Source organism: Pollachius pollachius, assembly GCF_949987615.1.
Source record: "Pollachius pollachius genome assembly, chromosome: 3".
Lineage (NCBI taxonomy): Eukaryota > Metazoa > Chordata > Actinopteri > Gadiformes > Gadidae > Pollachius > Pollachius pollachius.
Genome location: NC_136936.1, coordinates 36866586 through 36892557, shown reverse-complemented (window position 1 = coordinate 36892557; position 25972 = coordinate 36866586). Strand labels below are relative to the sequence as shown.

Sequence of the window (25972 nt, the reverse complement as noted above, 5' to 3'; positions counted from 1 at the left end):
TTGTTCTCTCTTGTCTCTCGATGTTTGTCTCTCTCTCTCTCTCTCTCTGACCCATCCTGGGCTCGCGTGTGGAAGCTGCTAGCTCCTGCTGACGCTGGCTTTTGCAGCATTAGCTTTTCTACCAGAGCCCACCATGCACACCGCAGCCATGTGACGACAGAGGCCCGGGACCAGGGGCTTTGTAGAAGCCAGCGGTAGCGCCGTCGCTACGGTGTAGTACTAGAAAGTTCCAATCGGATGCTTTCACCGTGTCAACATTATAGGAGTTGTGACTGTGAGTTTGTAGTTATCCTACATTGCGGTTCTCCATCTGTGTACACTAGTTATCCTACCCTATGGTGCTTTGACCTGTGTACGTTATTCTACACTGTGATCACAACAGTAAATTTGAGCTTGGTCAGTTGGAAATTTGAACTTTGTTGACTTTAGTTGTTGGAGAGAAATAATCCTCTCAACATGTGATGAGAAATAGCGTGTCGACATCAGGGAAAGCCCCTCAAGGGTTAATCGTCATGTGAGCACTGGGAGTTATTTTGAGGTCATTTTAAAATGGGTATGTAATTATTGAAAACATTTCAACATGGGGGGGAAATATTTAATCATAACATTTGGAGGTAGTATTCTGATTATTTATTCTTCATTTTAACATTGAAGGGACAACGTTTGCATTATAAGCTGATGCCACCTGAAACAATGCCATATTGAAAATACTTCACACACACGGTCGGCTCATATTCTCACCACCACCTCAATGGAAACATGCAGAGCACATAGGTAGAGGGCTGATTTCCTGTTTAACGACCGCATTATGTTCCAGCCTCCTCCCCCACTTTCCTCTACACCCCCACGCTCACACTGTCCCCGTTCACCGCCGCCCAACCGTCCCACGCATACCCACCCTCCGGGGCTCGTCTGAGGTGGAGGAACGTATCTTGACCGAATATCCACTTCTCAAAAGGCCTTGGTGTTGGTCGTGTTTGCATGTCAAAGCCTGATGTGGTTTACCTGCATCTCTAGGACTTTCAAAATGTATGTAGTATTTTTGTAAGATGACCACAAAGCATAGTGCAGTGTTTCGCCCCCACAACCCTCCATCAGTACCCCTACTGTTATCATTTTGCATCATTGTTAATATTGTAATGGCCTCTGGGTTTCTATTGATTGAAGCTTAATACTCCAAACTTAATACTCCATCGAAGTATTTCATATTTAACAACTTCAACAATTCTTGATATTTGATGTTATATATATATTTTTTTTCATTTTTTTATTTATATATATTTATATAGATATAAAAAAGCATATAACGACATAAAAAATAAAATAATATCCAGGTTATGCTTTCCTCAGCTCGGGAATCACTGCCATAGTGAAATGTCTTGCTAACCTCTGTGTTTCCACTGCCCAAAGAATAGAAAACACAAGAAATGTCCAGCCCAATGTTAAGCCACTGCCTGCATACCACTCCCCATTGGTATGTGTGCTATGGAACTGGACCTTCACAGCCTGTATCTTTTATGAATTAGGCTGTGAGCGGTTGTGATGTGACGGGGGGAAAAAGGCAGACGAGCGAGGGACAGAAGGCCCGGAGACAGAGAGAGATAGCCGGATGGTTACGGATTTGTGAATAATGCATTGAGTCGGAATGGCCTGTTTAGCCTAGGTGTCACCTTAACAACAAACACAAACACAGATGCTCGCAGTCCTCTTCAAAGACCTCTCTGAAAACCTGCATTTCCCTGAAGCGCAGAAGATGTGGAACAGAGGACGTTCTTTCCTTTGTGTTTAAAACATGAGATATTTGTCTATTGGTGTGTTTTTTAGAGAGTTAAGATCAACTCCGGATAGAGACTCGAGACCCTTGGCAATAAGCAAATGCATCGGTTTGCTTTGCTTTTTTATATTTATAGTTGAATTGTACAGTTTTGAAACAAACATAAGGAGCTTAACGTCCTAAGAGCAGCATGTACAGGGCTTCACCTTACGGTGTGTTTTTTTCCAGATCATGTTTCCTCGTGTTTGGTGGAGGAATGTTTGTTTCGTTCCTGTACGCGTCGTGTGTAGGTGGGCTCATTGTACTCTTCTCATGTTCAAAGCAGGGAGAGATCTTCCCAGTCGTGTTAGTGAAAAGGGGCAATTATGGGTTTAGGGTTGCACTTTGTGTCAGGGGTTTTGGCTGAGCATATGATGCAGAGATCAGGTCAGAGCAGAGAATGAATGGACACACGTGGCTTGCCTGCAAACTAACGTGTGTGTGTGTGTGCGCGCGTGCATGCTTACATAGGCAACCTACAGATTCAGCAAGAAAGGGGAACATTCTAGGATGTACCGGAGCAGATGGTATACACTATTTTTTTCTTCTTCTCTTTTTCTTAATTTCCATCCTTTCTGTTCGTCTCTCTCTGTCTTTTCTCCCGGTCTCTTTAACCCTCTCTCTCTCTCTCTGTCATTGTCTCTTTCTTTCTCTGTCTCTGTGTTATCTGATTTGCAGAAGCATCTCGCTAGCCAATGTGTCTGATCTTTGATCATCCGCTCAGACAGACACACACCGCTGTGACACCAGTACATATATTTCTCTGGAGAAGTGCAACACACTTGTTTATTGCATCTGTCTTTTGAAGGTCTGTCATAAAGTTGATTGCTGCTTCCGGTGTTTATCAAGATAAGCTGGCTTGAGATAGCTCCAGATGCATGTATGTCAAGTATTTAAATAATATTTTCTGTTCCAACCACTGCTTCTGCAACCGACAAAGGTTGAGCCATGTGGCATATTAGTTCATGTAACATATGCGTTTAATCGATGGAAAGGGTTAGCATAATCAGAGCATTTAAACAGTGTTCAGGATACAAAATAATATTGTTGTTTTAGAAGACATTCTGAAGTGTGATTATTATTTTACCTCAATTATTAGGGGCTAGGGGTGTAACGGTACACAAAAGTCACCGTTCGGTACGTACCTCGGTTTTGAAGTCACGGTACGGTACAGGACGGTACGGTTCATAGTTAAGGGGAAAATATTTAAAAACTGCTGTTTGTCAACAACGGAGAATGTCCGTAGATCAGCAGCAATGAAAACACTAATAAACTTGGTTATGGCATTGGCATTTCTGAATTCCCAGACAGGGATTGTTGAAATAGTGTTGTGGGCTGGGTTTGCACAGGGCTCGTTTTTTTTCACAGCAACGGTGATAGTAACACCTGGATGGTGCCTTTTCAAATGCGTGTGCATGTTAAAGTGCTGTACGTAGACGCAGAGAGCCCTCTCCGTAGCCGGAGAGCCTCTCGGAGACCCTCTCCATAGCTTACGTGCGCATCCAATATTTTTTAATTATCCTTCGACGCAATGGAGACCGCAAGGGCTGTGACTGGTCCTCTAACAAAATCCTTTCCGGAATCACTTCTCCGGTTTGACTTTGCATCTTATTTACTTTGTTTACTTTGCACATTAAGGACCATTAATACACCAAGTAAGATTTGAAAAGCTTTGGAAGTTTATTAACAACACTGCTGACATGGTTTGTAGTCAACATATAAGTTCGATCGGGCGGCGAATTGCATTACGTATCCGACATCCTGACAGAGAACTGTGAATGCTCGAGGGGTCTCCGTAGTTACGGAGTCGGAGTCTTTTACTTTGGCTATACGGTCCGGGGGGAACTCTGACTTCATGTTTTCAATCCCGCATCGCAAAACAAGCCTTTACATCAGCCATATTAACGCTATATACGCCACATTTACGCACCACGGTCCACCTCTGTAACCACCCAGGAGTGCCTGTACCTTGACGGTTCGGTACAAATACGTGTATCGTTACACCCCACTTGGGGCACATGTGCTGTACTTGAGTGTGTCTTAAGGGTCCTGTTAAGGTTTAAGAACATTAAGACAGGAGGTTAATTCCAGAGCGCTGTCAATGGGCTCTGTGGGAGTCTGGTTTTAAATAAACACAGCCAACATGAACATCCATCATTTAATTCTTGAAATCATTTTCAAATATCAATTTGCCAATTGGCAGGTTTTTCGTGCATTGGCTAACAACAAGGTTTTTCTTTTGGTACTATTCTAATTACTACTTTTGGTACCTTTGGGACAAATTTATCTAATTGTATGTCTGAACAATCGAGACACGCTTTTGCTTCACCTTCATCAAAACTGGTAAAAACTGCAAAGCATTGTTTGGGTACCTCCACTAAACCCGTCCTCAGATGTGATGCCAGTGACGGTTGGGGCATACATAGGGTTAAAGCACACCACCGGTGATCGAGGGGTTCTAGTTAAACCTCCTGCCAGTGGCTTCCAGGCGCTGAGTTTCCAGTCTCCTTTTGTCTGTTTTAATCAAGATGTTATTTGCCAAATGCAACATAGTGCAGAGGAATTCGCCCCTCCTCATCCCCATGCATTCCTACATAAACGTAAAAGTTCTTGTTCCCAGATTAAAAAATATTCATATTTTTTAATGTAAATACATAACATAGAACAAACGACCAAATGACGAAGAACTTGGAACAAAACGGACAATTCAACATTCTTATTGACTGACAGAAATGTTGAAAGACATGAAATTAAGTGTAGTGCGTGATTCTGATGAAGGTGTATTCCCCAAACCAACATCATCACCACCACCACCAACTCACTTAATTTCTCCCTCCAAGGGGCAGACCTGGTCTGAATCTGACTCTCTTACTCCTCTGAACAGCAGCTCTGGTTTGAATCTGACTCTTTAACTCCTGCGGATGCCTATGGAGAGACTCTGCTTCTTAGAAACAGAGGCTTCCTATCTAGGCTGGTAGGAGTCAGGACCTGGGGAGAGGAGCAAGGAGCAAGGGAAGAAGGGGGAGCAGCCAGGGGTAAGTGGAGTGGATCGAGAGGAGAGGGTAGCACCTGGGAGAGGTGGGGATCCAGGCGGGAGGGGAAATGAGTGGAGGAGGAGGGCGGGGAGGAGGGAGGGGAGAGATGGGAGGGAGATGTGATCCATTGAGTCGTGATGCCTTCTGCAAGCTGAGCAAGCAGAGGGGTTGGGGGGGAAGAGGGATCGAGGGGGAGGGAGAGAGAGAGAGAGAGAGAGAGAGAGGCGTAGTCTACAGTAGCAGCGCTGGGGAGCCCCGACGGCTGGGGAGCCCCGACGGCTGTGGAGATGAAAGGAGATGAGGGTCTAACTGTGACATCATCATCGCACCACTTCCTCTTCATCCTGAGGAGGAAGAGAAGTCCTGTGATGTAGCGGTGTTGGGTCGCCACGCCCATTGGGGAAAGTTTCGCCAATGGTTATTTCCCAAGTTATTTCCCAAAAACCAACCCTTGATACCACTGACATCCAGAATTACAGACCGGTATCTCTTCTTTCATTCCTCTCTAAAACATTGGAACGTGCCGTCGCTAACCAACTGTCCTCCTATCTCTCATTTAACAACCTGCTTGACCCGCACCAATCAGGCTTCAAAAAAGCACACTCCACTGAGACGGCTCTCCTCGTGGTGACTGAGTCCCTCCGTGCGGCCAGAGCCTCGTCCCTCTCATCGGTTCTCATTCTCCTTGACCTGTCTGCAGCATTTGACACTGTGAACCACCAGATCCTCCTCGCCACTCTTGCCGAACTTGGCATAGCTGAATCTGCCCTTTCCTGGTTCACATCCTACCTGATGAATCGCACTTATCAGGTAACATGGAATGGCTCCTTGTCCAAACCTTGCACGCTTGATACTGGTGTCCCTCAAGGCTCTGTACTGGGGCCTCTTCTGTCCTCCCTCTATACCAGATCTCTGGGCTCTGTAATTACATCCCACGGCTTTTCCTATCACTGCTATGCTGACGACACTCAGCTATTCCTCTCTTTTCCCTCATCTGACAAAGCCCTGATTGCAACACGCATATCTGAATGTCTGGCAGAAGTCAGCTACTGGACAACTGCCTATCACCTGAGGCTTAACCTCAACAAGACTGAGCTCCTCCTAATACCAGGGAAAGATTGCCCACACATGGACTTACTCGTCACTGTTGAGAACATCACTGTATCTCCTCCTCCAACTGCCAAAAACCTTGGTGTAGTGTTGGACAATCAGTTATGCTGCACCGCAAACATTACTGCGGTGGCCCGATCCTGCAGATTTGCACTTTACAACATCCGCAGGATCCGGCCCTTCCTCACAAGGGAAGCAGCTCAGCTTCTAGTCCAATCACTGGTCATCTCCCGCCTCGACTACTGCAACTCGCTCCTGGCTGGACTCCCTGCCTCTGCGATTAAACCCTTGCAGCGCATCCAGAATGCGGCAGCGCGCCTCGTGTTCAACCTACCAAAGTTCTCACATGTAACCCCCCTCTTCCGAGACCTCCACTGGCTCCCTGTAATAGCTCGCATCACAGTCAAGATGATGGTACTGGCATACAAGGCAGTCGATGGAACTGCCCCTGCCTACCTCCAAGCATTAGTAAAGCCACACACCCCAGCTCGATCCCTCCGCTCAACTACCTCATCTGGACGTCTGGTAGCTTCCGCAAAAGACTCAAAACTCAGCTGTTCAGAGTTCACCTCGACTCTGCATAGAAACCAATGCACAGCCACCATTGAATGTTGTACGTCCTGGCACTTGTACATTGCACTTATTCAAGGCACTTAATTGTGTAGCATCTACAGTAGCTGCTATCATTGCTTTACATGGGGAATGGGTTAGCCTAGCGATTGTAATACTTGCACTTGGTTCTATGAAAATCTTTACTGTACCGACAGCGATATATTGTTTCACTTCTTATGACAAATGTACTTATTGTAACAAATGCACTTATTGCAAGTCGCTTTGGATAAAAGCGTCTGCTAAATGCCCTAAATGTAAATGTAAATGTAAGTGCATCTGACTGACTACTGATATCTGATACTGATACTGATATCTCACACAACATTTGTGTGTTTGTGTGTCATGCATGTGTGGTCTGTACTAGCTATTGATGAGATCAGTAAACACGCACAGCTCCATTCATATTGCATGTGCACATCTTAACTAAACTAAATTGAGTTGTGTGTGTGTTCACTCTCATGGGACTTTTTTTGCCCCTGCTAAAGAAAAGATTCTAATTGATATAATGGTGATTTATTATTATTATTTTTTAAAGCGCACATATGCACTAGCTTAGCTAATACTATAGATAACAGTCTTCTTAGACTGTAGGTTAGCTTCCAAGCACCATAATCTCTCTAGTCTTGGCCTCTTCTGTTTATGAGTGCTAGGTCGCCATGTGACTCGTCCTTAACATCTGATGCATAGAACAAGACCAAATCCTTATTGGCTGGAGGGGGCCAGGAGGGGGGGACACCTGGCCCGCCTACAGCTGGTCTGTGGGCGGAGGCAGGAATGTGCAAGGTCGAGGTGGGAACGGAGGGGAAACTCACAGCGTGTCCAGAACTCGAACCCCACTGAGATCTGCCAGCATCAGCAGGAAGAGGGAAACATGGACCCCTGTTTAACTGTTTTTTCCTGCGTGGGTGTGTATGTATGTATGTATGTATGTATGTGTGTTACTGTAGAAGAGATAATATATTAAGCTCAGTGCCGGCGGTGCTAGTCTTTATCAGAGCGATGAGGTAGTACGTGCCCCACTGCCGAGATAAGACCCCTAGGCCGCTACATGCGTGACCTCACATGTTATTAGTTAGACTGCGACAAGCCTGAAACTACTGCAGAAAACGTGTGTGTGTGCGTTTGTTGCACACACATGTGCACATGAGTGTGGCTGTGTTTGTGTCTGTGCGTGGGTTAGACACAGGGACGGGGGGCGGGAGAGACCCTTCAGGGTGAAAGGTCGTGGGATTTCCGAGGGTGAATCGACGCGTTGACCCTTTCCGATCTCTCTCTCTCTCTCTCTCTCTCTCTCTCTCTCTCTCTCTCTCTCTCTCTCCCTCTCTCTCTCTCTCTCTCTCTCTCTCTCTCTCTCACACTATTATGCAAAAACACTATTATTCAAAAACAATGCATTACTCACAATCATTGATAGTGAACAACTTGTGTTGTGTGGTTTAATTAATGGAAGCCTGGTTGTCCCTCTGGGTCCCGTAGCCAGGGGTCAGGGCGGGGGCTGCAGTACCATCTGTAAGGGCCGAAGCGGTCACCCTCGGCGGGGGGAGCGAACAGGCAGCAGTCCCTCCGGTCTTGCCCAGGTCACCCGCTTTACACTGCCGGTCTCCGGGGTGATCCAGTTACTAGCGGAGATAAAACCCCAGACATGAGATGAAGATGGATAACGGCCGTTAATCCCAGCAGGGGAGAGTGTGCGTGTGCAGCAGCAGAATCTACAGGAGCCAAGAATTCACCAAATGACAATTTAATGAATACCTATTTAAAATGACAATATGAGTAGTTTGTCATTCAGCGTGTTTCTAAAGCAAAGCAGAAGTGGTTCCCACACCGCCAGTCGCCACCACCAATGTGTTGCAGCCGTCTTGGTGACACCAGTATACAGAACAACGCTCACCACACACATAAACACACACACACACAGTCAAGAGGTGAGGAGGACCGATGAACCTGTGAGATCATTCTGGAGACGGATTCAAGAGACACGACACACACCAATAATAAAAAAAAAAATTGGTGTAGCACAGTTCAAAAGAGGGGGACAATGTGATTTACAGAACCATAGAATAAAACCAGAATATAATACAGAATAACTGAGACAGTACAATGATACGCTTAAGGCGTACTAAATCCTAACCTAGTAGCCAATATGATTTAAAAACAAAGCAACATTCAGCAATGGGCGGTGTCTCACACTTAGACCACCACATCATCTGCCCAGTGTGAACAGTAACTCCCCCGGATCCGAGCAGCTCAGGATGTGTGTCACTTCATGTGTGTTGCCGTGAGCGCGGACTTCCACTCAACAAATTCATCTGTGATGTGAGAGCTTGTGTGTCGTTTTAGTCGGCTATCTTTATTTCAACACACGCTGTCTTAATGGAGCCATTCTGTTTTGGGATTTGATGCAGGAAATGCTGCAGAAACAATGCAACCTTGTGTTTGTTTCGAACATTGAGTGTGAGACTGGAAATGGGAGATCACACTGGACAATAAGCAGTGAGATCTACTAAAGGCCGTCTCTTTCTCTTGAGTGCAGCATTTATATTCTATACTTTAAATTATGGTATATTTTATGCATTTATGTTCAGGAGCAAGGAAGAGAGACGATGGAATAGGTTGAAGAAGAGAGAGAATGGTGTAGCAAAGGATTTAGCAGAGAACCGCAGATGGAAATCCAACGTGTGTGTGTGTGTGTGTGTGTGTGTGTGTGTGTGTGTGTGTGTGTGTGTGTGTGTGTGTGCGTGTGCGAGAATGGATTGTCCGAGGGGAAAACTGCTGCGGCTGGCATAATGTGTCTTGCAGTGGAGCTGGAGGACAGATACTACAATAGGGGGAAAAGTCACAGCCCACAGCCTACTACAATGTTCCACCCCATTTACACACAAATGTTTCATTCATCTGCCCGCTCCTGATCTTATCAGTGTGCCCATGTCAATGTTGTCAGGCCACTCTATAATCAAATGACTACACCATAAACTTTACACAAAAGTCTACTAAGTGCTCTAAAATACCTTTTGACATCCATAAAATTGATGAGTCTGTCGAGTACATCTCTACAATTTTCTGTTGAGTTTGGTTTTTATTTAAATTATTAAATTATTATTTTTCCTCCACCTTGTAGCAAGTTGGTCTGGTGTGGTATTTTCATTGTGAAGTCTTCAACAGTAGCAGGATGGACGTTAAACTAGGCAGGCCACCAAGAACCCGCCTATCGTGAGATGGTTACAGTTATACACTGAAATACCCCCCACATTATTCTGCTGTTTCCTCTGTCTGGTTAAACGATTTCAAACTCAAGCTGCTTCAAGTCTCTAAATAACCCACAACATTCTGGATACAATTTGCTCTGCTGCAAAGGCTGATAAAATTCTGTGCGTCCTAATCATGTAGCTGGTTTTAGCCTGCGTGCTGGTTTGATAAGGGATACTGCATGTGTGGTTGGCTCAACAGCATGATTAACCTATCTAATGTACACACATGTTCCACCGTGCATTCTCCACTCCAAGTTATACTGCTAATGACTAACTACTGAAACAGAAGCACCGAAACAACGTCTTAGTCACCACTTCAGTACGAGGGAGCAGATGAGGACAACAAAGGGCAGTATTTTGTTGTTTTAAATTGTTTAATAAAGGTTTTCAATCAGCATCTTCAAGGCACGACCGCTCTGAGCCAGAGCTTGAAGAGACAATTCTTTCATAATTATTTATGATCATTATTTCCAACGGAAAACGGTACCACTATCATATTACGAGACGGAATATAATTTTTTCACACAAAGTCTGCTCCTGATGTTCAAAGCATTTCTTGTCTGCCAAGTTTGACGTCACCTGCTTTTGAGGCACTGTTTCACACAGTTGCCGGTACCGGTCATGATATAACTAGAGGGACACAAATGGTTAACCTCCTCCAGACTCAACCCTCTGCATGTCAGGAAGCAACCGCCATGTCAAAAGATTTAATCATACCCCCCTCCGGGGTGATGGGACACCAGCGATGGAAACCATTTCCCTTTGATCACTGATGTGTCAACATCGCTGTTTGATTCCAAGCCATTTTAATATCTTTAATCCTAAAGCCTTTTAACTAGCCGTACCGAAGAGTTCAACCAGAGAGTTGTTCTCCCGGCACAGCGACATTATGTATGCAAATTGGCGTGCTGCGATTAAAGATTGACCGTTTTTGACAATAATCATCTTTGACGCTAGAGGTTCCTGTGCAAACCTTTGCAAAGACGGAAACCCGAAGGCGGGCGTTACTCTTTACGTTGAGGAGATGGTGTTTGTAACGGACGGACTGTTACACATAGTAACCCCTTATGGACGGCTCTATGACACCCTAGTGCACCGACCTTATCGCTAATGCCCTGGTCCTATGCTTCATGCTATGTCCTCCCTTCTGTCTCTCTTCCCACGGTCATGTCAATCAAAAATCCTATGCCAACCCTTCCTCCGTGTGCGGTGTTTAGAGAGACCTGCAGTCGTTCATGTTCAATCAGACGTTAATGTTTCCGTTTCCTTTTGAGATCTAAGAGGTGGAAAAAAAAAGGCAAAAGCTTGGCCCTGTGTACACGCTACATACCGATCTAAACAGTTTACCAGCCTGCAGCATGGCTTTGTCATCAGACACACACACACACACACACACACACACACACACACACACACACACACACACACACACACACACACACACACACACACAGCTTTCCCTAAAGGGGGGAAGGGTCGAGGGCCAAGCGCTGCCCTCATTCTCCGGGCGGCAATCCCTCCGCCCCCCCTTCTACACACACAGACACTAACAGTCTCACACACACACACACACACACTAACAGTCACATACACACTAACAGTCTCACACACACACACACACACTAACAGTAACACACACACACACACACACACGGTTGTTCTGTGCTGCCCTAGATATTAGAAAAAGAGGATGACGAGGGTCTTTAATGTAGGATTTTACATAATGATGTCCTGCCCTGTATACTGACCTTCTGTAGTGTTGAGCTGTGTGTGTATGTGTGTGCTACATGAATAGTGATGGGTATCCTTTGTATCTCCTAAGAGGAACCTATTAGATTCTCCTTGATGAAATTGTATGACAGAAAAAAAAATAATCCATGTAAAAGCTGTCTACTTGGACACAGAAATTCATTACTAATTTACTGTCTGTGTTTCGTGTGTGTGTGTGTGTGTGTGTGTGTGTGTGTGTGTGTGTGTGTGTGTGTGTGTGTGTGTGTGTGTGTGTGTGTGTGCGCGCGCGCCCGCGCGTTTGCGTGTGAGTCCTTCCTCTGTGTCGGCTCCCAGGCTCTCTTGTCCAGGCGGTTGACAAATTGTGGGTTCGAAATACGGTACAGTCTAGAAGCTGTTTGAGTTGTGACATTAGTCACAACTTTGACAAATTCTAAAAGTGTTGTGCTTTTGTGTACATTTTAGCCGTGTTTGTGTCGGTGTGTGTATGTGTCGGTGTGTCAGTGCAGACAGGAAGCCTGTAGACTGTCTTTGTTTGTTATAAGATGACCTCACAGCTTTAGGGACACACACACACACACACACACACACACACACACACACACACACACACACACACACACACACACACACACACACACACACACACACACACACACACACACACACACGCACTCTCTCTCTCTGTTGGTAAGCGATGCTGACAGCAGGAAGTAGTTATGGTAGCATGATTCTGCCGCTTCCTCCCTGAGGGGCCGATCTCTCCTCTGATCTGTCTACTCTGGGGTGGGAGCGGGCCGAGGAGGAGAGAGGAGAGGACAGGATGGGTGATGAGGAAAGAGAAAAAGACGAAGAAGGGGGAGAGTAGGAAACAGAAAACAGGAGAGGCAGCGGATGGAGAGGAGAAGAAGGAGAGAGAGGAAGGGAGGATGAGAACAGCGAGAGATAAGGAGAGAGCGGGTTGATAAAGAACGGTAGGAGAGAGGATGGTGGGCCTGGGGGAGAGGGGAGAGAAAGTATTGAGAGGCATGGTGGAGGGGGCTCCCTGCATGCGTCACACACTGTGACATCATCATCATACGTTATCTGTGTGTGTGGCATCCCTTCAGCAGCAGAGAGAGAGAGAGAGATAAGAAGCCTTCCCTCCCTCCCTCCCGGCTTCATCGCTCCCCTGCGCTGTGTGATTCGCGCTGCCTTCACACAGGCGGTGGTAAGGAATAGTGGTCAATACGCTCCGTCACAGAACACAATACAGTATAGTAGTGTGGGGGCCGGGCTGTTTGACTCCCAGCCAGAAGGTCCTGGTTTTGATTCCCCCAATGTCTACCGCATACATGTAGACCACCATAAGACCCCCGATGTAAATGTAGACCTCCATAAGACCCCCGGTATGTAGACCGCCATCAGTTAGACACTCTATGACCTTCTACCTGCGCCTTAATGGCATGTGACTGAATTTACTGTATGTCACTTTGGATGAAAGCATGCTGAAGGCCCACATAGTAAATAGCACAAAGCTCACAGCGGTGGGAGAGGTCCTGGGTGTTGCTATTCTCTGCAATAGTGTTGGACCGCTTGCTTTTTGCAACAACTACAACCACACAGACAGACAGTCCTGTATTTTTACTCACTCACCGTCTGTTTGTGGTCATTGCAGTTTGAGATGATGCGCCTTGACAAGAAGATCAAACACACTCTTTAGCACACACACGCGCGCACACACACACACACACACACACACACACACACACACACACACACACACACACACACACACACACACACACACACACACACACACTGAAACATATACACACACACACACACAAACACACACACACACACACACACACTGAAACATATACACACACACACACACACACACACACACACACACACACACACACACACACACGCTGAAACAAACACACACACTGTACCGCTACATGGACTCTGGGTGACTCCTATGGTTCATGGTGTCAAATGTCATGACTATTCATGAAATTAAAAATAAAACGGTTTGTGTGTGTGGGTGGGGAACGCACCCACATACCATGCACATGTTCTGGTTTGTGTTGAATATATCCACACGTCATATACTGTACATGCTCACTTGTGTGCTGAATGTTCACCTGAACCTGACCTATACACTGTGTATGTGTGCGGCAGACGTCCGCCACCCTGCCGCTCCTATCCCCTCGCTCTGTCGTCACTCGAGCCTCCGCAGGCCTTCCTATTTGAGATCGTGCGGCCGCAGTTTGTCATGCTGCGGGCCACGCACGACATTCCCCGTGTGACTCGGGAAACGTTCAGTCACGGCTCGCGATCGAAAGCGTCCTGTGGTCGATCCAGTGTGACCAGACAGACCCAAGCGGTAGATGATGGTTGATGGGACCCCCCACACCCCTCCGGGACAGAACTTGATGCAGGGAAGGTCGGGCTAGGCGGGGCGTCCCCGGAGTGCAAGCTCAAGCGGAGAGTATCAAAGTAAAAGCGGATGTGCCCTTGACATTAACTCCAGCTCTTAATGGGACCCGAGCCCTCTATGAATGCTGACATCTGATTTTCAACTTGACTATTTTAACTTCGGCTTCGGCTGTGCCACCATCGCAAAAATAATAGAAATACTCTGCAAAAAAAAACTTCTGTCTTGTAAGCACTTTCCGATTCGGAATTTATCTGGTATCGAGTTAAAAATAGCAGGTATATTAATCCTAGCGGTGTTGGACTCGATGCCCGCTCTCTTGTTACTGAACGTATGTTGAGTTAGCATTGTTATTATCCTCTTAAAATCCCGGAGAAAACAAGCTAATTTAACAGCGTCTGTGCATATCGGCGGGGTTAGCACGGGGGCTATACCCCCCCTGGAGGGTCCATAAGCTGAGCTCACTAGTACCTGCCTATTCATTGACATTCCTTCTCGCGGAGGGCGGGAGAGCTCGGTGTAGTTTTAGTCCTTTTTTTCCCCCCTAGACCTGTGTAGGCCTGTCCTGCCTCATCCAAGCAGGCCTGGAATCCACACACAGAGAGAGAGAGAGAGAGAGCCGTAGTTGTGCTCAGCCGTACTCTGGGCTCTGTCGATGGAGAGGGGTACAGCAGGGTTGTTCACTGTGATTTAAAGACCACATCTGGTTATTGAGCCCTGACGCGTTATTGTGGGTCATTTGAGGCAATGTTATGGCTGGTGTCGGAATGCTCCCCTAACCTGCACTCTCTTATGTTTGATTCATGTTTATGCGTCTACGTATGTAAATTAACCATCTCTGTGATTCTCCCCTGTGTGTGTGTGTGTGTGTGTGTGCAGACCCTGGTAGGAGCGTGATGAGCGCGCGCTTCCGTTGCCCCGCCGGCAGATCCTACAATGTGCGGGCGACGGAGCTGGAGCGCGAGCGGCACCACGCCCAGGTGCTCTGCAACATCCTGCTGCTGGACCACTCCATGCAGCCCTTCACCGTGTCCGTACGTACGCACGCACACTGCAGTCCTATGCACACACACACACACACACACACACATCGCTACACAGTGTCCGTATGTACACACGCACACACACACACGCACGCGCACTCACATGGCAGCACGAACCGTGTACACACACGCGGACGTGTGTGCGCACGCACACACACACACACACACACACACACACACCAGCCCTTCACCGTGTCCGTACGTACGCACGCACACTGCAGTCCTATGCGTGTCCGTAGGGAGCCACACACACACACACACACACACACACACACACACACATCGCTACACAGTGTCCGTATGTACACACGCACACACACACACGCACGCGCACTCACATGGCAGCACGAACCGTGTACACACACGCGGACGTGTGTGCGCACGCACACACACACACACACACACACACACACACACACACACACACCAGCCCATCACCGTGTCCGTATGTACGTACACGCACCAACAATCACATACACCAAGCACAGTGAGAAATAGCATCAGACACAAACACACAGCGATGAACCGTCAAGCGCATGTGTGTATGCTTGTGTGTCTATTCTAAGTGTGTCCTTTGTGAAATGAACATGTTCCAAAATACCCCCCCCACAACATTATATCCTGCATAAATGTGTGTGTGTGTGTGTGTGTGTGTGTGTGTGTGTGTGCATTCCTCCTAGTGAATGCTTAGGCTGCATTAGTTTCCTTCTATTAGCAGAGACAAACTGAGAACAAATGAAACAGAGGTTTGTGAGAGAGAGAGAGAGGGAGAGGGAGAGAGAGGGAGAGAGAGAGAGAGGCATGTGGGAGAGAAAGAGCAAGCGGAAGAGTCAGTGTGCGAAAGAGGAAGAATTAGTGTGAGAGCAAAATGAAGAGAATGGGGGTTGTGTGAGAGAGTCAAAGATGGAGATGGTGTGTTTCTGTGTGTGTGTGTGTGTGTGTGTGTGTGTGTGTGTGTGTGTGTGTGTGTGTGTGTGTGTGTGTGTGTGTGTGTGTGTGTGAGAGAGAGATATGAGGAAGACTTGGTGTTACAGAGCGAGCAAGAGTTAGACAGCCTTATGCCAAACCATGTGTTTTACACAGTAGGTGTTTGCTGTGTGTGTGTGTGTGTGTGTGTGTGTGTGTGTGTGTGTGTGTGTGTGTGTGTGTGTGTGTGTGTGTGTGTGTGTGTGTGTGTGTGTGTGTGTGTGTGTGTGTTCTGGAAACTGGTGCTGTAGTGATAGAATGAGAAGGCATTGTGTCCCAGTGCACACGTACGGGTGTGTGTGTGTGTGTGTGTGTGTGTGGACAACATACAGTATGCTGTAAACGGAATTGATTTCGGTTTTAGGTTGACACTAAGGCATAGCTTTACCTGCTCCTTAATGACCGTCACCTGTGAAGAAATTTCCCTTTGGATCAAAGTGTCTGCTTAAAAAACTAAATGGTTCATCCTCATGGAGCCACCACAATGAATCAACGGGTCAGCTGCGGCCAAAGCAAAGAAACATCTGCCCTGGTAATTGAGTACAATCAATGCGAGATCTCCATTGACAAAACCCAAGGTTGGACAAAATACTGTGCGATCCCGTAGAAGCTAACCTAGATTTCTTGAATCCTGAAATCCGTGCACTTCTGTGCGCGGCAGATTTGAAGTGCCCCCCGTGCGGTTTCTGTTTGTAGTTTAAAGTATCGGAGGGGGTTTTCCTCCGAAGGCATGATGTGCTGCCGCCCGTGTCGTAAGCCTGCACCTCTCCCTCTCTTTCTTTGCATGCCCAAAAAAAAAGAAAGGCACAGAAGAACCGGTTGCCATGGCAACTTAATTCGCCACGCTACTGGGTTTTCGTGCGGCTCGAGCCATCTCCTGGCTCCTGATTGGCTGGCTATGACGACACATCGCCCTGCCGCACGGGGAGAGACAGACCAATGCAAACGGGTCTAAATGGCTCAAATAATAATATGAATAATCATAATGGTCATTATAATAACAAATTGCAACCTCCTTTTTCGTATTCACCGCCTCGGTCTCCTCTTCCTTTTCCTCTTTCTCCCTAATCTCCCTGTCGGCTCTCTCTCTCTCGGCTGCTCCCTCAGCATGTCCCCCTGCTTGCTCTTGTGTCTGAATGGGTTGATCAATGAATGGGTGAATTAATTTGGGAAACGATGAGGGCTCTCTGTTCGGCTCTCCTGCCCGACCGGTATATTGCTCGTCTCTGAATGGGTTAATGCATGCATGCATGAGTGAATGACTTGGAGGATGAATGACTAGGTCCCTGCTCGATAAGTCCATATTTAGCCTGTTGTCATCTGCCTTGATGAATGAGTGAAGGAGTGGGCCGGTCTCGAGTCCTATCGGATGGCTCTCCCCTCTCTGAAGATGTGAATGAACCAATGTGTGAATGAATGTGCAGCTCTGGTAATTGATCGCCCCTGGCTGGCAGCTTCGCTCTCCTTTAAATACCCCCTCTCTCTAGCGCTCTCTCTAAGATACGCTCTCTATATGTAAGACACTCTGTCTCTACCCTTCACGGACCGTTCTCTCTCTCTCGTTCTTTGTCTCTTTCTATCCATCCTTCTCCCTATCTCCCTCTTCCTCTCCCTGTCTCCTTGCTGGACCTAAGGAGCATAGAGTAGAGACAGGATCCACACGCAGCCTCTCTCTCTCTTGCTCTTGCTCTGGCTCTCTCGCTTTCTCTCTCTCTTTCCCTCTACCCCCATCGTCATGGGAACAACCAGAGCTCAGGGAATAATGTGCCAATGGGGGAGGGGCTGTTTTAGGGGGGTTATAATATTTAGTGTGTGCAATGAAAACAAAAAGGTGCTCATCACAGAGCTGTCCATGATTGTCATGTTTAGGTTAACGTGAACAGGGCCATTGTGCCGGCTCTGCAGCAAGCAGGACGGTTGCCGAGTTCAGTTCACCAGCGGGTCTAATTTTGGACAAGGTTGCCTTACTATTTGTGTCAAAACAATATGGAGAATGCATTAGAGAGGGAGGCGCAGAGAGGGTTTGCTTTTGCTCTGTGTCTGGGTGCTAGTGTGTGTGTGCGGATTTTATGTTAATATATATGTATGTGTGTGTGTGTGTGTGAGAGGGCATGTATGCACTATGCTGTTTAATTGGCTGTTGGAATGCACTGTTAATGGGTAAGAAAATGTCTTATTTCTTCCAAGAGGGAGAGACATAGTGGGACATGGATACAGTCAGAAAAGTACAAGTTTTTCAGTCAGGCATCTGTTACACTTCAAACTACATCGCTCACTTCTTCATTCAAACAAATACATACAACTGTTCCTATCTACCTGCGGTGCCTTGCTATGCAATATATATCCAGAATTCAGGGGGGTAGGGCATTTTGACACAAAGAATATACATACATTTTGAATGTTAAAGACATGTGGCATAACATTGTGTAGGGAATGTGCAGCATAAAGATGTATGCTATCAGAACATCTCTCTGTCGCACTCTCTATCTGTCTATGTGTGTGTCTCTCTCGCTCCCTGTCTACAGTCTAACTCCCTCTCAGTGGTGCGTGTGAAATGAGGAAGTTCAACACAAAGAACACTTGTCCCCTTCATCCCACCCCTCCCGCGACCTCTTTAAGATTCTCTCGCTCTCTCGCTCTCTCTCTCTCTCTCTCTTCAAGACACTGTGTCTCGTCCTCGTTAAGATTCTGTGTATGTCCCTCTCTCCCCCTCCTCTCCCCCCTCTCCGTGGGTTATATGTATGAATGGGTAACAGCCCTGACGGTGACTAATAGCAGTGAATGACAGGCCTCAAGTCATCTGTTTCTTGCCCACACTCGCCAACATAAATGCGCACACATTCTTACTGATGCGTCGTGGGGAGGGCTGTCCTCTTGCGTGTGTCGAAGTACAGATTAAAGGTCTCAAGCTCGTGGGGGCTCTTTAGATGTAATGGATCACTCTTTGTTTTGCCTGTAATCGGATCAATGAATCACTTGTCTTTAAACTCACCACAGTAAACAGTGCATTGTGGGTACTGCCCTCTGCAGCAGTGTTGAGATGGATTGCAGGTCTCTCATGCACACACACACACACGCACACACACACACACACGCACACGCACACGCACAGATTCATGAGTGGAAAGGGTTGGCCCATGACATGCGATGGGAGCGTAGTAAACATGGCTCTTTTGTTGTGCATGTGTGTCCGCCGCTCCCAGAGTCCCCGCTCCGCCTAGATAGTCATGGCTGTTTGTTTCCTAGCACTGGCACCCGCGTTGGCACACTGGGTTCAGATGCATTTGGAATACCAGAAAAGGCTTACACATTGAAAACACACACACTTTGAACACACACACACACACACACACACACACACACACACACACACACACACACAGTGGTGACGGGTTTCCTGGGAGTGCAGCATAAAAACGCCTTCAAGGGTTCCAACAGCCACTGTGAAAAGCCACTTCTTACAATGGGCTGGTGGTCACAAGCTCACACACACACACTCTCAGCCACACTCAGACACACACACACACAGTCTGGATCTATGAATAAGAAACAAAGAGAGATGTAGATTTGATAAATTCAATTTGGAGAACTGCTTGATTCTTAACTTTCTCATTTGTCTCTTAGTCAATGATTCAGCCAGAAATTCAGTCAGACTGCCTGTTACCAAGGCAACCATTCAGCCAGTCTGCCTGTTGTCCATTTCTGTGGATTTGTGAGTTTAGTTGTAAGTTTCAGTTTTCCAGTACTGCAGACTAGTGAGTATATTCAGTATTCCAGTACTGTCGATAAGTAAGTTCAGTGGTTATTTGCAGTTATTTGGTGTGGACAAGTCAGTTGAAAATGTATTTTCAGTTGCCCATTGCTTTGGACTACTAGTAAGTTTAGTTGTTATTAACAATTGTCCAGTGCCCGGTCCACTAGTGAGTTTAGTTGTTAACAGTTGTCCAGTGCCCGGTCCACTAGTGAGTTTAGTTGTTAACAGTTGTCCAGTACCCTGACCACTAGTGAGTTTAGTTGTTAACAGTTGTCCAGTGCCCTGACCACTAGTGAGTTTAGTTGTTAACAGTTGTCCAGTGCCCTGACCACTAGTGAGTTTAGTTGTTAACAGTTGTCCAGTACCCTGGCCACTAGTGAGTTTAGTTGTTATTAACAGTTGTCCAGTACCCTGACCACTAGTGAGTTTAGTTGTTATTAACAGTTGTCCAGGGCCCTGGCCACTAGTGAGTTTAGTTGTTAACAGTTGTCCAGTGCCCTGGCCACTAGTGAATTTAGTTGTTCCCCCGTGACACACACGGAAAAGTGTGTCACGGGGGAAGACAGGAAATGTGTGTTGTGTCTGTTTGTGTGTGTGTGTTTTTGAGGGGTAAGGGCAATATGTGTTTGTTTGTGAGAGAGTGTTGGAGCGTGGTATGTCAAAGATACTTATGCAGACAACAAGCATGGAAATTGGTCCAGTATTGGGCATCCACAAAACACTTGGCAATGTTATCCTTTGGGGAAATAGCGCCACGTCAATGTACATGTGCAACTGAAGGACTCAGATTGTTATTAATTGTAATCGATTTAGATTCGGTCACTTTTCGTTGTCGGATTTATCTCTCTCTTGACCATCCATCCCTCAGTCCTCTTGCCTTCAAACTCTTGATCTGGAAATCAATTGATGAATGTGATAAAGTGATAAAAGGGATTCAATGTTCTCTTGCAGAAATGTGACCTGGGCCAGGTGCTGCTGGACGCGGTCTTCAAACACCTGGAGCTGACAGAGAGGGACTACTTTGGTCTCCACCTGGCGGAGGACTCCTCAGACACGCTGGTCAGCCTCTGTTTGCGCTTGTGTGTACATCGAGTGTGTGTAGTGGAGGAACTGTTCTCTAAAGTCTCTGTCAATGTTTTACAGCGCTGGCTCGACCCAAGCAAGCCCATCAGGAAGCAGTTGAAAAGTAGGTGAACCCCACCAAGCATGACCTCCACCTGCACCTCACCACACCTTCTCCTCAAACTACCCCCTGATATCTCTGCCCTCACCTCCGACTCCAGCCCGCCCCCTCGCGCTCTCCTCCACACACAGTCCCTTCCGGCAAATCTATGTATAACCTTCACCTCAGGTCCATCCCACCTCCTCCACATGTCATTCACATGTCATCTCCACCTCACCGCACCAGCACAACACATTGCCGCCACTTCACCAAACCACAACACGACCACCTCCGCTCACCGCCTCGACCTCCGACTGCATATCACCTCCGTCTCACCTTATCTCCGCTCGACATCCAAGTTCCCTCCGCCACCCCTGACCTCCATCTCACCTCCGCCACTAGCGGTCGTTTAAGCATCTCTGAGATTATTGAGGAGGCTGTGAGGCAGGTCCAACAGTCATACTGAATTCTCCCTAAGCCGGTTCCACGGCCTGCAGTCGTATTTAAACAATCCAGTAACTATCCACCGCGGCCCGTGAGCAACAGTTGTTAGGCTATTTTTGAGACATATTTAAAATACAGTCCACTCCCCCGGGCGATGGTTAAACTCAGTTTCAACCGGGTTACTAGGATTGTTCCTGAGTAGTATAATGTGTAACATCACAGGAGTGTTGCGGAGTGGGCTGGATCGACACAACCACCCCCCCCCCCACCCAGCTTGCAGTGAACTCCGCTTCACCCCGGCTTCATTGCCAAGAGATTGACCCGGCGAGCCGTTTATTTGGTCTGCAGATAGATTCTGACATGCTGTGGGTGAACCTCAAGGGGTTTCTTCCAATGCGGACATGCATATTTAATGGCTGAACTCCCGGCTCCGCGATGGTCCTCTTTCATGTGGAGACATTGTGTGAAAGAACATGCTCTGGTGTTAGTTAGAGGCCCGTGCTTGGCTTGAAGTAGATTATTCTTCTTCTTCTGTTTTGGTGGTAAACAGTAACACCTTTCACTGCACTGTTGACTATCGCAATGTAGTATGACCTGCCTCCCAAGCGGAGTATAGAAGGGTTTCTCCTTTACAAACGTGGCTGGTGATAAACCGTTTGGCCGCCATAAACTACTGGTGTCACCTTTGCGACTACAGCAGTGTTGTCAAGCGGACGTTTAGTCTGATTAGCCTGATGATGTAATGTTCCATTGCTATTTCCAGAGGAGAATGTGTTTATCTTTAATTTGCATATTATGCAACACAGCTGATGTTTGTTTGTAGTGTCATTCCAATATCACTGACTCGCTGCATAAATAAATGACAAAATTGTCCGTCTTGTAATTCTAAGAAAAGGTTAGGAGGCTTGCTTTAGTTAACTAAATGACTCAAAACGTTAGGATTTATAAACTTGGCTTTTGAGTCTCAGTTCTTCATTCATTCACCTGCCAGTTTAAACAGTCTACTTTAAGTATCGTTAAATCTTTTTAGAAATGTTCTACAAAATAATTTCGATGTGTGTACAAATCATAATATTTCGACTAAAATCCTCCCTTTTTAAAGACCAGTGTGTCTTGGATCCATAGCTGTCTTAGTTTTATTTAAGGGAATGAACTACATGGTATGTTAAAAATGTACTATCCCTGGCTTTTGGGACTAGCACAGTTAACAGCACAACAAATCATTGCCATCTTAAAGGTTGTCTCTCTGCTGTCTCTGCTTTATGCCCCCTGGTTGTGTGCTTGAATCTGCTGAGACGCTTCCCAGAAACCTGTCTATATTTCTCATTGAAAATATCTACATCTCCGTGTCATGGCCAGTTTTCTTTTGGCTGAACATCCAAGAACTTTTTGCAAGAGTTAAGTTTCAGTTGCCTGACGTCACATTTCTGAGGAATGATCATTGCATTGTGATTATTGGGAAATACGTGTAGACGTAAACATGCTGGGAACTTGAACATGGAAATACATGTCTTAACAGACATTTTAGGTTAGCTCTCAGTCTCTCTCTTGAGAGGAATTTTCCTGATTCTCTACAGTAGTCCACCTGAGGCAGGTTGAGACGGAAAATGTACTATGTGTTTTGGTTTTATCTTTTATTGTTGTTTCTTGTTTTTCTAGGAGGGTCTCCACACAACCTGAGCTTCAGAGTCAAGTTCTTTGTGACTGACCCCGGCAAACTTCAGGAAGAGTACACCCGGTAATACCACGTGACTGGCTACTACAAACAGATACACAGGGATATGAATGCAACAGTCCGGCCCATAGGACCAATTTTCACATGTCCAATCCGTTGACACTAATGATGTTTGTCATTTCCCATGCTGGGGGTCCCCTGTGGTCTAATTGGGGGTATTGGGAGATGACTGACAAGCTATGTGCCTGCTTGAATGATTTGAAGCTAATACTCCTAACTAGTGGGTGCAATGAGAATAACTCCACCTGGACATTGATATCATAGGGCAAGGAATTTGGGTTCGCAAGATTTTTCAACCCTAAAAAAACAGGGGTCGCCGGATGATGTCACCAGGAATCGGTGACGAGACGGAGATGTTCCTTTTAACACAATCAGTGGATGAAAAGTGAAACCACTCACGGTCCAGTGAAAGAGTGCATTGTTCTCAGAGCTGAAGTAGTTTTCAGACTGACCTTCAGACTGCTACTGCGAGGCTGTCAAGCCGGGCAGCTCGCTGACTTAACCGAGCACCCTAGGGTGCTCCACGGTCTTTAGCCATCGGGTTTTGGATTCGAGGAAGGCACGAGAATAGTCACCAAAACAAAAACAGCAACCACCTAATTTTCCCATTTGTCTCGTTTGGTGGAGACAATTTAGTCTCACAAAGCATTGCTAAAAACCAGCAACATTAATTTGAACAATAATAATAATTAATGGTTCATTAAATTGATAGCGCTTTTGAAGAACCCCAAGGCACTTGACATCATGAGCGTGAGGGATATCAAACCTTTTCCACTATCTGTGTACAAACATTACTTTTAACGTTTGTAGTGACAGAGCTCTTTTATTGTAGTTTGTGGTGAAGAATGGACGTTTTATCATTTAAAGTAGTTTACGTTTGTATCCCTACAGCAAAGCCATTGTGTGTTTTAGTAGCCATTCATTCAGTTTGGCTGTCAGCGATATCAGCTTCTCTATCTAATAGGATCAACATACTGGGGCAGATTAAGTAACGCTGGCTTTAAGATGTATAATCACTTAAATAAACCCACGTGCTGCCGTCCACTGGGAGATTTGATCAACAAAACCGGAAACAATTAGACATTTTAACACAGAGCAATAGTTTTTGAAAGAATGAAACCTTTTCTTCTCTCTGCCTCCTGAGGTTGCCAAATATATAGATATAAATATTTGTTCTATATACGCCATCCTAGATACCCATATAAGTCCTAAACTTATGAAAATGATAAACAGAAATAAAAAATAACGATTCTTTCCAAAATCAAGAAAGCTAGTTCTTTAATTCCCACAGAAGATTCCCTGGCCTGACTTCAAAAGAAGTCTAAGTGAGTTTTCATTACTGAGAAAAGCTGTGATGTTGAGTAACTGAACCTTGTTATGGTCAGAGGGTTCGGGCTTTCCCCATAGACTCAGCACCTCTTTCCTCATAATTTCATTCGAACCTCATGTTTGGCGGTATTGCATGCATAACCTCAGGCTTCTGAGGAATGAGGAAAGCATGGCGGCGACGAGGGCGACAGCGAGGGCCGTGTGACTCACAGGCCCTGACGTCACCGCACACCACCGACATATGGCCTCGCGGGGCCCAACACCGCGGCCCCCGCGGGAATCCTTCCCTACGTCGCTTGCCTAGCCCCCCCCCCCTCAGTACACCGGGAGCGAGAGACTCTTCCCTGCCGCGGGGTTCAAGGCTTTTATCTTCTGAGGAACATTGAGTCGGATATGAAGATGAATATATGGCACTGTGCGTCCTGAGATCTGCTCCTAGCTCTGCTCTGAGCAGGATCCGCCTACCAGGATCCGCCTACCAGCCTAAAGGTTTTGGGTACGACTCCCCCCCCGCCCGACCCTACCCCAATGTCCGCAGAATGCCTTTAGGCATACTAAAGTAAGAGACCCTAACCAAATCCTGCCCCTTAATGAACTACCTGTCACTAAAACACAAACATTAGCATCTGCTAAATAACTCAATAGTTAAGAGTCAGGGTACAGTTGCGACCACCAACTGAAAAGCCCTGGGTTTGATTCCCGCCCCCTATGTCCACTTCAACTCGACAAGCTTTGAACCCTTTGTGTTCGCCGCCTCAACCTCCACTTTCAAAGTAATGATTATTCTTTTTTGTAATTTTTCACATTCAACATAGGACAAAACAATGACATGAGAACAGGAAAAATACAAATAGCCATGAGGACATGGGATGTTCAGTAGATTCAAAACAAATGGTCTAATTTAAAATAAATTGTCAAATGAAACTTACTATGAACTGTCTGTCACATTTGCTGAACAAATACTACATTTTTCCCACTGTCTTACACCCAGCTCTAGAGGAAGGATTTTTGAGGACGACAACTTGACGTTGCTGTGTCTTTCCTCCAAACAGATACCAGTATTTCCTCCAGATCAAGCAGGATATTCTGACTGGAAGGTGAGGGTGTTAGTGCGCCGTTGGCTATCAGCGGCTGTAATAAGGTTTTCTGAGCACGTTTTGTATGATTCTTCAATAGCACTTAACGTCTATATCGCAAAAGTCAGTTTGAAAATACAACTCTTCTACAACTTTTCTTTGTTAACCGCTTTCAATAGTTTCTCTATCGATCCACTATGCTGTACTCACTCTAGTGTGTGTGTGTTGTGTTCTACAGATTACCCTGTCCGCACAACACAGCAGCTCTCCTGGCCTCCTATGCAGTCCAGTGTAAGTACCGCCAGTCCGGGACATCCAGGGTTAGCCCGCATTGCACCTTAGCGGTCATGTGACTAGCGTTCTGCACAGAGGTCCTCCTGGCATTACGGGGGGTAATGGCCTCACACAAAGCTGAACGATGACCCCCCACTGGGAGCATGTCCCTCTGTCCATCCGTCTGTTTTTCTAAGCTGGCTGGCTCCTGTGTCTCTC

The 25972-nt window shown here is 46.4% G+C and overlaps 1 protein-coding gene across 1 annotated transcript in view; it reads left to right on the top strand.

The window, feature by feature from the left end:
- Window positions 1-25972, top strand: part of ptpn4a (protein tyrosine phosphatase non-receptor type 4a) — a 64268-nt gene that overhangs the window by 11002 nt on the left and 27294 nt on the right. Inside the window, exons 2-7 of the mRNA XM_079732006.1 lie at window positions 14851-15005; window positions 20686-20793; window positions 20878-20920; window positions 23000-23078; window positions 25457-25501; window positions 25719-25771. Of these exons, the coding sequence (XP_079588132.1) occupies window positions 14868-15005; window positions 20686-20793; window positions 20878-20920; window positions 23000-23078; window positions 25457-25501; window positions 25719-25771 (466 nt within the window). The 5' untranslated portion in view covers window positions 14851-14867. The remainder of the gene's footprint in view (window positions 1-14850; window positions 15006-20685; window positions 20794-20877; window positions 20921-22999; window positions 23079-25456; window positions 25502-25718; window positions 25772-25972) is intronic.